The sequence below is a fragment of the Apostichopus japonicus genome, chromosome 2, assembly GCF_037975245.1.
Source record: "Apostichopus japonicus isolate 1M-3 chromosome 2, ASM3797524v1, whole genome shotgun sequence".
NCBI classification, from domain to species: domain Eukaryota; kingdom Metazoa; phylum Echinodermata; class Holothuroidea; order Aspidochirotida; family Stichopodidae; genus Apostichopus; species Apostichopus japonicus.
The window spans coordinates 18,466,182-18,479,407 of record NC_092562.1 but is presented as its reverse complement, the minus strand read 5'-3'; the positions used below and the strand labels follow the sequence as shown (position 1 = coordinate 18,479,407).

Here is a 13,226-nt window from a genome sequence, read left to right as displayed (position 1 = left end):
TGATCATGCAAATGCTGGGATCATGCAAATTTTGTGATCATGGAAATGTTGCTATCATGTAATACAAACATATACTTGCTGCACGTGTGTTTCTATTAAAAATGATGTTATCTAATTGTGATCATTATGTAACTGTATGTTCTGTCAAGTCTACGGGTTACAATCCAAATTTGTTAGTATGTGTTATTTAATATGCAGTTTTCCGATTAAATGGAATAGCTGACCGACTTCACCATTCACTATCCCTTCCTTAATCAGCAATGTATTTGAAGCGACTATCATGAATACCAACTTTACTTCGGAAATGTAAACTAGTTTCAACAATTTTCACACCCTTAACATGCATCAAAAACGGTATTTTATGCTCCATTTACATGCGTAAATGGACGAAATTGGTGTATACGTATTAAACATTAACCATTTCTGAATATGTTTGCATGAAGAAAGCCAATAAAATGTTATTAGAAATAAAGACTCAAGGAGTGGCAGAGTAGTCAAACTAATGAATAAAACTTTCCACTAAATCAGCTGATATGAATTTGGGATGAGGTATTAAAGGCGAAAGAAGACGGTCGCATTGGTTGGTTGGTCGGGTAGGATTTGGGGGGTGAGGTATAAAACACCACGGTGGGATAAAGATGGGAAGGGTAGAATGAGAAGGGTAGATTAAGACAACAAATTGTCTTTTACCGTCACGATCGTTCACATTTACTACAACCAATCAAAATTCTGTGCTCTATAATTGAGGAGAATTGTTGTAGTGTGGGCTTTTGTCCAAGTCATTACTTTAAAGGGTGTGAAGACTCACGCAAAAAGAAACGCCTAATGCCGGTAATCTGACCTAGTTTTGAATGAGGTGTAACAGAAGTGTTAAACACCACCATCGACCCCAGAAAATACACACACAGCTTGCTACTGTCGGTAATTAGACACTAGTGTAGAGTCAGTACATAGAGCTGCGGTCAATACCCACAGCACAGTGTACAAACGATACAGCGATGGACATCTCAGGTCCAGCTAAAGATAACAAGGTATCACGTTTCATTACTGTCTGCATTTTGTAGCGACACAAACAAAACGTCACTTGCAAGCCACAGAAAGGTAACTTTTTCAGATGGCCGCACGCGGTTTGGGGCGAGTCTTCAATGCTTTTAATGTCGTGTGAAGGACCGACAAGAGCCAAGATCAGCAAACTTATCATCGGTTATTTACATTGCGTGAAAGCTGCGATGCCTTTAAAGATTTACTCATTAAGATCATATCCATATCTGTGATACATCAAGCACTAATTGTGCATTAACAGACAGTCCCTCCATACCGCCGTCAATGAAATATCATACATATTTGAAACCTCATTAAAACTGTAACAATTCATATTCCTTTACATCATTGCCATTATTATATCCCAGCAAGGAAACCACACATACGATTAAACATTGCCTCAACATCTCATAATTCAAATTTGTAGCAGCTAGCTTTAATGACATCCCCCATTGACTATTAACACTCAGCTACAACACCAATAACATCATACTCTGCTAGGGTGTTTTGACATGGTACTGCACATTCCTTGACATCATGTGTGGTATGTCTGCTGTGTGTTAACACAGTATATGATTGACGGACATACAGGCCGTCTACCAATAGACACACAAGTATTAAATCGACATACTGTAGCTGACATGAAATCAGCTGAAGGATTTATTCTTAATGAAAGGTCACTTTAATGACTAACAAGGTCACGACACCTTTAACAGACATGTACAATTAGTAACCTAATTAAAAATAATTAATGCCAATACCATTTTAAGTTTTTAACCAATCAAATTAATGCACTGAAGATGTACAAAAGAAATGATAATTCCTAAGTCGAACCCACCAGCATTTTAAAGCAGACCGAAGCTATAATCGCAGACACCAGAAGCTTCTAAAACTTAGTTCCTATCAAAATGTTCCAAGGTTCCAGACACTGCTTCTTAATCGATGATTTTGCCTTTGGTTGGAAATTATATCAAACCTATAGTACCTCACTTTACAAGAGATTCTAATATACTGTATACAGATAATTAGTGACACAGTCAGATATTTTTTTTTGGTAGCAAGTAAAGTTTATCATTAATAATGTAACAATTTTGATCTGACTATCCTCAACATTTTATCTCCTAGACTCTTTCCTATACCATATATAGTAAAAACATGTACACGTTTTGAAAAAAAATTGACTTTGTTTCTACTTCATTATTTGAAATAATATTTGGCTATAAGAACTTATGACCTTCATCATTTATAATGAGCTACATTAATTGATATAGAATGAAAAAATGTATCAAAATCATCCCCCCCCCCCTCACTCAATAATAAAAAATATATGATTGGTTTATAATGGATCATACGATATATTTAAAGACATTATCATTGGCTCTTTTTGTTTTTCGTTCTTTTATTTTATCCTTACATCTTTATATAGACCGACTCACCATTAAAAGTAGTTTATAGGAACTTGATAGCCCCTTAAAAAGAGGAACGGGTCAAAACTGAAATAACACAGCGATAAGCAAAGTCTAACAGACTGTCAGAAAACATGTATCTCAATTGCATACTTAAACTAGCTATGCCATATATGTACACTATAATACAATGTAGTTTTGAAGAACCATCGAGCCACCAGCATATCTAACACGAGGCATCTATATACATGAGCTATCACTGATAGGCTCACCATATTTACATGAGAGAGTACACACATGTAGGACTCATCAATGAAAATTAGGACAGTGTTGAAAGGACTAGGTGGAGACTACAGTACTAAGTAAATTTATATTACATGATTTCAGTTTTATACATAGAAGAAAGACTTGACATGTTTTGATACATATATATATGAAGTTCATCTAGAGGTTGAATGATAACATGAAAGCAACATGAGACACACTGCATATATTGCCGCACGAATACCATAAAGGCTGAATATGAATAAGATAAACATTGCAGCAGCTGCTGATGCAAATGTAACAATGTATGGCTGCAAAACTACCATCTGTTGAATATGCATATATATCATAAATAGTGGCAGTAGCTGAACATGTAACAATGTATGGCTGCAAGAATACCAACTGTTGAATATGCATACGATCAAGAACTGGCACAGCTGCTGCATATGTAACAATGTTTGAAACTGATCGTCTAGTTCGGGCGATTTTGTTTATGCTGTTTTTCATGTTCTGCTTCAAAGCAGTCATTATGAACTGACAATTAACAGTACAAATATTAAATGCCATTCTGCTGGCAGATAAAGGTAAGGAACTGTTTATACTGTCAGTACGAGTGCTTCGAAGTATGATATTGTAGTACTGTACAGTTTAGAGTGGTATTAGCATTAGCAAAATGTCCCAACTGGCTGAGCAGATACTACAGCATATCAGTTACTACTCAGGGTTGACCCTGCCATAATGTATTTTCATACTTTATGTACCCCTTCAAGTCAGGGAGCTGATTGTTTAAGTCTCATTTCAAGTCAGGAACCTAGCTAATAAGGAGTCTCCAAAATCTATATATTAATTTATGATGCGTAATTAATTTTAGTGTTGTTAAATATGGTATATAATTGATGATGTTAGAGGTTAGTTTAACAAAGGATATCTGAATAATGTGAATAATTATTTCATATAATGCAATTAACAGACAAATTCTTTGTCTTTATGACTGCATCATACTGTTGCTCCAATTAAGATGTGAACCATCCCATATTATCTCCTAGTCCTGGCCTGTTACATAGCAACCTTACCCCATATTGTTACTCAGATACTCAACATACAACTCCCTGTTATCATCAGGCAAGTGAAATGTCATTCAAAAACACAAAACCCCAGAGTCAACCCTGTCTAGACATAAAACACAATCATGACTGGAGAGATATGCAGAAAACTAGGCTACCGCAGATGAACATAAAGCATCCATTGATAGGCTCACCCACCGTTGCCCGAAAATGGGGTCAGAGTTTTGCTAGAAGTCACAGGAGACTGCGTAAGATCAGCTGAGTAATAATTGTCCTCTGTTAATGGCGAAACAATCTCTGTTGCATCTGAAAAAGGCTCTGTGTGATATTTTTCTGACGACAGCTCGGTCCTAATCGATCCTGTGGACATGAGAGTGGAATCAACATCCTTTAGGGTTGACCATCTGCCATCGCTGGGGACACCCAACTCTGGGCTGGAAGGGACCTTTGTGTCACTTATAATCGTTATATCCGTAGGATGGCTGAATGATTCGTAGTGGGTCGATATGAACGGATCGGAATTTGCTACAGTGGAGCCCTTGTCCTCTGCTGTAGCAGTTACGGAGGAAGAAGATGTGATACCACCGAAGCTGCTGGGCACATCACTCTTGGCTGTCTGAAAGCTTGTCTGGGTATAACTTGATGATCCAACTGTCCTGATATCTGATCCACTTCTAGTTGTGACGGGATCATTTGCGAAGGCTGTCGATCCCTCTGGATCTGTCGTTAAACCAGCTGACATTACATAATTCAGTTGATCGCAATTGTGACAACTGCTGTAAAACATGATTCATCATGACACTGATTTGAAAATAAACTTTAATAATTAATTAATGACAATTAATTAACAAAAGGTCTGGCAAGGAGAGACTGAAAGATTACATATAAACTTGCTAGAAATATTGACCCATTTAATCTGAATTTTGCTTTGGGTTGTATAATATTTCACCATTCTGACTATTAAATCTATGAATATATTTCCACACACATTGGATGCCACAATCTTCTTAAGTAATCAAACTATTTGGCTCATAGCAGCTACTCTGGGTATACTGCTAGTGTATCAAAAGAATTTAGTTGGCCACAAATCTGATGTAATGTTCGTTGTTTCATTTGCAAACTTTTGACGTTGACGATAATTTTGGGCTTCCTCGTGTGATTCTGGAGGGCTAAAGTGACATTGGTCTTCAGGAGCCAAGCTTACAGTACATTTCTTTTACAAACAAGTATGCTGTCACCAAACATTGATAAATTTCAACACTAAATGCAGCATACAAGCCACGTCTATACCATTAATGCTGACTGACTATTCTAAGCTGGAGAACTCCCATTGAGCGGCAAACTGACAACCTCACGCACAGATGCAAGATTTCAACGCTGTTATTGCCAATGTGCTTTATCCAATCTAAACATGCCCAGGAGGAACAGGTTGTAGTAAAACAAATTGTCTTGGCTTACCATGTGACTTTTCGTTTCCATGGCAGTGATAAACAACATATGCCGCTAATTGAGGTCTCTGGGGTAACGCTCACTCACACATATACAAATTATAATCCTACCTCTCTCTCTCTCAGTCTAATTTTCATATTACTCATAAATGTCATGCACATATTGTATAATGGTTTTTAATGGTTTTTAAACAATAAACTATCTAGAACATCCAGGTTGTAGTATATCAGTTGTCTTTTGTTAATTGAATTGTAAGCCGGGTGATTTATCGGTCGCTCAACACAAAGTACAATCACTCCCGACCGACTGTGCGGCGTGCCTAGATAACAGAAACTGAGAGCTTCATAATGCTTTCAGTCTTCACAGTCTAATTAAATATTTCTCTTTGTTTTTTTTGGTACCAAACTATATTGTAGTAACTAATCACACGCAATCATGGTCTACTACATATGCAGTTATTGATCATAATCGTAACCCATTTGGCAGAGATCCAGTGAATGAAAAAATTCAAATAAAAACATCCTGTGTTTGTTTACAAAATCGACAACACCAGAACACTCACTTAATGCATGTGCAAGCAAAGTTTCTTCTTTGCATCAGTACATAAATATTGATAACCGATATTGGAGAACAACATACATAAGCCTAGATACAGTTGGAAAACTTTCATTAGACTCTGCTACAGTCATGGATGCAACTATAATTAGCGAAGCAATTCATTAGTGAAGCTAAATATTATGTGAAGCAGTTAATTGACTCGATCACTGGACTTTGCCAAGCATGTCCTTATAGAACCACACCCACAGGAAGATGAGTAAAAATACTTTACAGTTACAGATTGTTTACCTTAATTACACTTTACTTAGGCACTAATTGACTATCATTAATTTTGTAAATCATCAACCCTTCAAAAGAGAGCTCCACGCGGTTAAGAACCTGCATTGGCTACTATCAATAAATGTTGATCAATGATGAGCTTAACTAAATGTCTCATCATTTAATAAGTGTTCATTAATTACTAGGATTGATTGCCTCAGTAATTAAGCAAGATTCATCAGCCGCATAGCTCACAAACACACACTGAGCAACGAAAAATTAACGGACACGGTCGAGCACAAATAGTGAAATGTATACGACTGAAACCAGCAGAGGGATACCTTCTTTGATTGAGAAACATACAGCTATCTTTCATATGAGGAATGTGCTACTTAATGTAACACTCATGTTCAATTTTTAACCATCCAGGGTATAGAAGTCTGAAGTTGAGGACAAGGTATGTTGGAGGTCAATTTTGTTGAAGTTGAAGGAGGCTAAGCAGACTTTTCTGACAAATGCTCTGCCGAGTGAAACTGATTCAATTGTGTAAAAAAGTAAACACCAACCAGGGAGTTGTTATGGAAACAACTCCCTGCACCAACGCACACAGACCTTTGAACAGCAAGAGGATGCTCTGAGCATGGAGCTATAAACAGATTATAGCTCCATGCTCTGAGCAAGTTACATTTCACATTGTAACTTGTGTGGTTTGGAAAGAAGATTCATAGCGACTGCTCGAGGGCTCGATTCTTTCTTCTTTCTTATTTCATCCCGTAAAAAAGAGCAAACAGGAAACAAGATAGGTCGTAGAAGAAATTCAATAACTGTTTACGAAAAGCGATGTAAACAGACATATCACTTGACAACCAAGACTAGAGAGAGATGATAAAATTAAGAGAGACATGATTGTAAGATGTTAGTTTACAAACATCATGAATTATTCATTATGGCAAAAGTCACATTGCTTTCTAAATTGTGATTCTGAGGATCTTTATGATAATTACAACTTCAAATACTGAGTGCATGCAGTTGCCATGAAAATAAGACTCACCTCGGTTGGTCGTGGAATTGTCGGGATAGTAACTAGTGCTTGTTAATTGGTCTGCAATATCTAAAAACATGGCAAGGTGCGTGCAAAGGGAACGGTGAACCGCAAGACATACCAAAACAAAGGAAAGTGTATAACACGTATGGGTTAATGAAAGAAGTGCAAAATCGGTTACATTAAAACCAACAACCCCTAATTAATGCCAATGTTTTCATACAGTCGGCTGATTCTAGAATGATGTTCGATCCAGCCCATGGTGGTACCAACAAATCTTACCATTGATGCAGAACCAATGTATCAAAATTTAGATCACACTCTCTAACAAATATCATCTGATTGGCACTGTCATTAAGACATGTTGTCTCGTGCATGAGCCATTGCCATGGTTACTTATTGAACATTTCAAAGAACTGTATGAATAGGCTAACTTCAAGTCAACATTTGTATGTCAGAGAATGTCAATAACAACACTCGTCTCTGTGGTGATGAATCTCCACTGCAATATTGTTTGTTTATAATTTTGTAAACTAACAGGATTGAAATGGTAAAGCCTGTCATTTTGCAATGGAGATAACCATGTTCATTACTGATCAACTTGCTTAAAGCTGTTACTTGCAGCTGCGGACAATTGCAGGCAACTTGATCGACTCTGCCAAGCCCAATTCAAATTAAGATCGCAATCGAACAAGCTACCACGATGCAGCCATCTGCATCGTTTTCTTATCGAAACTAACATTGAAAATAACAGATCTGCTCTGTAATTGCCAATAAACATGCACAAAATTATGCCAGGCATTCTTTTCTACCACTGATGAAAAAGTTTTTTATCAGGATATGTTTCTCAAATGATGATAGATATAAATTACAGCAAAATATATATATTTGTTTTCCAAATGATCCAGTTCTGCCAGCTTTATGGGCAAAACGCTTTATAAGAAAGTACCCAGTGATCGAAAAGGTTTTAAATTGGAAAGTATGTCATATATGGAGTAACTAAATAGGAAAGTATCAAAGCTTAAGGGCAGTTTGCAAAATTTGCATACATAGATTTTTTGGCAGTTATATACAATATCCTGATCATAAGTACAGTATGATTAGGCATTTGTGAATTATTTTAGAAACATACTTGCAGGACTATTCAGCATAAGGTTATACCCTTTCACAACCTTTATTCTACCTGTCAGTACACCAAATTCAAACAGAATTGTAAAATGACTACACATGTCTCCTTAGGTATCCTCCATCAAGTTTGCCACTCGAGTTGAAAGTTAGTATTTTTAAATTAGTAAGATGAAATTGATGCACGATTATGTGTTAGAAAGTGCGTAATCCAATAAAAAAAAAAAAACAGGGATTTGTTAACATGTTATTCACAAAATACATCCAATCCATGTTCCATGTGCATGTTTTGATTTTCTCATTATTATTCATTGTCAGCAAACATTTTTAAGACTATCCCTCAGATTGATTCATCAAGGAGTCACACCCTCGCTAGGGAATATCCGTAGAAATTTGTTGGAAAATGTTGGAAATGAGGAAATCTTTTTCTCTGTAATAAGGATATATGTGAAGGACATGCATTCTAGCGATCACGGAATTTTCAACATGCACTTCCTTTCGGGATTATCCCAAAATGGAATGGTATAAATCCCAAAAAGAAGTGAAATATTCCCATCCTCCTACAAACCAAACCATGCACTATAGATAGCACAAACAATTATGATCTAATAAAATGCCCAATGTTTTGAGATCCCCCTTTACTTTAAGCACACACACAAATTATTAAAAACACATGTTGGGTATACAAAAAGAAAAAGGTAAAAAAAAAACTTTGTGGAGTAAAAGATCATATAATCAAAGCATACCGGTGGTTCTAATGGGAACATCAGGAGGATCAGAAATAGGGCTCGTAGGGCTCGTAGGGCCCGTACTCAAAGTAGAACCTGTGTGCATGGAAAATACATTGAACGTGATAATTCCCTTCATTGCATTCTTTAGACTGTAGTGGGATGTAATGCATATCTGTGCCATCCTAGGACCACTGATGACTAACATATATGGAAGCCAGAAAACGTTCTTGTTGCTAATTACAATCTTTGCTGTTCTTATTGTTGTTTCTGAATTCAATCAGGGGGAAAACAAAGAATTGAGGGACTTGTTCAATGAACAGCATATTTCACTACCACATTCCTGGTTTATCTCATTGTTACAGCAGATTCTATGCATGCTTATTCTCTCCAATTCAAAATACTCAATGTAGTTGGAGAGCCCAAGAGAACCTTACCGGACGGGGGGGGGGGGGTCCCCTAGGAATCAAAGAAGTAACAAACAAAACAAGAATCCCCAACATGAGATTGATAACCGACAGGCTTGGGGCGATTACATCTGAATGTAATCGATTACGATTACGATTACTTGAGAATGTATGATTACGATTACGATTACAATTACAGCCTAAAGTTGAAGTAATCGATTATGATTACGATTACATTGTAATGTAATCGTGATTACAATCACGATTACATTGTGGTTACTTGCACAATCCTCTGCATATCTGTTTAATATAACTCTCTGCCGGGAAATGGGGCAATGAAATAGGGCAAAGGAAGGGCATTTACAGTATATACGGACAAAATTGTGAAAGTATATCTACAATTCCTACCAGGCATTACACATTTATGCCTTAACACGTTTAAAATGTGTAACCCATAAGTCCAGTAAAAAATACAATTTAAACAGACAAAGAGTAAACAGACAAATACTAAAGTAAAACAAATGAAGATTTTCATGCAACACTATATTTTGTAAACTAATAATTTCTGCATAGCAGCAAAACTAAAAACTCTTTTACATTATAACACCAAAATAAAACTAAACAGCTTTGAAATGGGGCATTCCACAGTACATGGGACATGGAAGGCCAAAGTAAAAGTAAATTATTTTCATCAAAAAGTGGTCAACTCTGGTAAAGCAAATTCTGATCCACCAAAATAATTAATTTGCAGTGATTTTTTCAGCAACAAGGTTAATTACATTAATTAAAGAGGTGTAAATGGTGCAAAGTTGGATGGGTTATTGGACAATGGAATGTAGGCAAATTTCTGAATAAGTTTTATTGTGCTAGAGAATTCTAGAAGCAGGAACACTTCTTTGGTCACACTAAAAGCCAATAGTAAGAATTAGTTTTAATCATTTCTACTAATTTTGCCCTTCTCATTCAAATTTCACTGTTATCATAAATGTAATACGATTACGATTACTTTGCCCTTGTAATCGATTACGATTACGATTACTTTGTAATTTTCACAAAAGTAATCGATTACGATTACTTCAAAAAATGTAATCGATTGTAATCGATTACGATTACTGATTACGATTACCCCAAGCCTGATAACCGATTCAGTTTTGGAGTATGATTAGTTAATTATTTTTTAATCCACTACAACCAATTAATTTGTTGGACCTTTGACCACCGCTTGGAATTTCTTACTTCTTAAATACCAGTTACTACTAGAGCAGCAATGCAATAACTGAATCTGAATTCTGATAACAACGTATTAGTATTGCTAGCTGATTGTATGTACTACTGTAAGCTAAGTGTTTCTGTTTGCAGTCTGTAAGTTTGTGACATGTAGAACAGTCATTCATCATACTCAAAAGCGACGAAGCTGTCTGTGCGTGTTGCCCCAAAACTAGTATTGTATTCTGATGGTTGCTAGGGGGAGGAAGTCATCAAGATAGATGAAATATCAATAATAAAACATTATCTCTTTAGTTTTGATTAAAACACTGACGTTCATACATACATATATACGTTGTTTACGTCATCAAATTTTGTAGGTTCATAATTTCATTGCAGGATAATCACAGAGTGACACATGCAGACATTGCACATTGATTCAAGGTGGATATTTGATGTACAGTACATGTCAACGAGGAAATGCTTTTACAATTCCATAGAATTTAGCAGGAACTAGCATTGATGGCCATATGGTACTTGTTTGTCAATATATTTTGATGGTACAGTCAATTGATCCTTACAAGATGAGTTTCAATGACGGAATTTGATGATGTCTTCATGCAAAGAAAGGAAAACAAACATTCAACATTCAACAATATTAGTGGATGCTGCTCCTCCCTCGTAGTGATGGCAATAATGCAATTTATACGGTGTTTATATGGTGTTTAATCAGTGTATATACGCTGTTTATACAGTGTTTATATGGTGTAACTTGTTTTATTACATTTACAGGTCAAGAATTTTAAATTTTGAGCCACTTGCTTAAATAACTACAAGTTCTTTTGATAACAATTCTACTGGTCAAAATTTCAAAATGATTAATGCAATATATTGCCCCATGGATTCCTGACTATACAAAAAGCAGGGCTGCTATCACATGTATACCCAATCCAATTTGACCAATCCTATACATTATCCCATGGATTCCCACATACTGTACAACAAGCAGGGCTGTTTATTAATTTACATTCCCAATCCAATTTGACCAATCCTATACATTATCCCATGGATTCCCACATACTGTACAACAAGCAGGGCTGTTTATTAATTTACATTCCCAATCCAATTTGACCAATCCTATACATTATCCCATGGATTCCCACATACTGTACAACAAGCAGGGCTGTTTATTAATTTACATTCCCAATCCAATTTGACCAATCCTATACATTATCCCATGGATTCCCACATACTGTACAACAAGCAGGGCTGTTTAATAATTTACATAACCAATCCAATTTGACCAATCCTATACATTATCCCATGGATTCCCACATACTGTACAACAAGCAGGGCTGTTTAATAATTTACATACCCAATCCAATTTGACCAATCCTATACATTATCCCATGGATTCCCACATACTGTACAACAAGCAGGGCTGTTTAATAATTTACATACCCAATCCAATTTGACCAATCCTATACATTATCCCATGGATTCCCACATACTGTACAACAAGCAGGGCTGTTTAATAATTTACATAACCAATCCAATTTGACCAATCCTATACATTATCCCATGGATTCCCACATACTGTACAACAAGCAGGGCTGTTTTAATAATTTACATACCCAATCCAATTTGACCAATCCTATACATTATCCCATGGATTCTCAACTGGTATGCTAATTGAGCATCAAACGAGAAGGAAACAATGACCCATGTCTACAGCTTTTATCATGACCCTGTTAGCTAGGATTTGAACCCAGTTTGTGTCTTAATTTTGTTAAAATTGAATATGAAAAACATTTTGCTCATGAACGGATACACTGAATTGTCACTCAGAAGGGTGACCAACGCTATATAAGCCAACGAATAGGCTAGAAGGTGAAAGGATATATTAGTGAAATTCAATGGCAACGAATCAAGAATGCAACTTGTTGGGTGTGGTTTGAACTACAGGAAATAATCATTCCTAATGTATGAACAAAACCATGACAATTATGCAAAAAACAATACTACTAATACATTATTTTAGGCTTGTGTTTATTTTAGGTTGTGTGGGATGTATCATTTTTCCCATGCAGCTGCTATAGGATAAGTTTAACAAATTATATTTATTTAGACAGAGGATGAATTTTGCAATATTTGCACTATTCTTGCACTATTTTCTGTGACTAATTTTGCACTATTCTTGTGACTTTAGCAGATTGTCGTTAGTACATGATAAATGAGCAATGTTGATGGATTAAACGTCGATTATGTAATTCAAACATCACCAGATGGATATGATTCCATATGAATATTAGTCATTCCACATATTTATGTCCCAAATGAAGTAACCAGGTGAACAGAATGTCTGAAATTTTCTGGTTGCTTCATGGATAATTAAGCCACACTCTAGAGCTTTAAATAGATTGATGTAGTTCTCCCATCATAGCTGGGATAAAGGGAGGGTGGCGGCGAGGGGGGATATATTGTGTACACTTTACCACATCAACAGCTTGGTAAGCTCCACAAAGTTTTATAACATTGCACTGATCATCAACAAGGCGAACATGACTGATTTATGTATGACAAGAATGAACCAGCTGATGGGGGTAATGTCTTTCAGAATTCAGACTGCTGCAGTCTGTAGGTAATGAACCTTATGAAACCACATTCATAATAATATT

The 13,226-nt window shown here is 36.1% G+C and overlaps 1 protein-coding gene across 11 annotated transcripts in view; it reads right to left on the bottom strand.

The window, feature by feature from the left end:
- The window catches only part of LOC139980823 (uncharacterized), a 47,818-nt gene that overhangs the window by 20,532 nt on the left and 14,060 nt on the right, over window positions 1-13,226 (bottom strand). For 4 of the 11 annotated variants that reach the window (XM_071992775.1, XM_071992782.1, XM_071992790.1 and 1 more), the window contains 2 exons: window positions 8,954-9,031; window positions 7,092-7,151 (listed from right to left, as the gene is read on the bottom strand). The exons of 5 other annotated variants lie outside the window; for them this stretch is intronic. In XM_071992775.1, coding sequence (XP_071848876.1) covers window positions 7,092-7,151; window positions 8,954-9,031 — 138 coding nt within the window. The remainder of the gene's footprint in view (window positions 1-7,091; window positions 7,152-8,953; window positions 9,032-13,226) is intronic. 2 more of the 11 variants (XM_071992800.1, XM_071992835.1) reach the window with 1 other exon arrangement.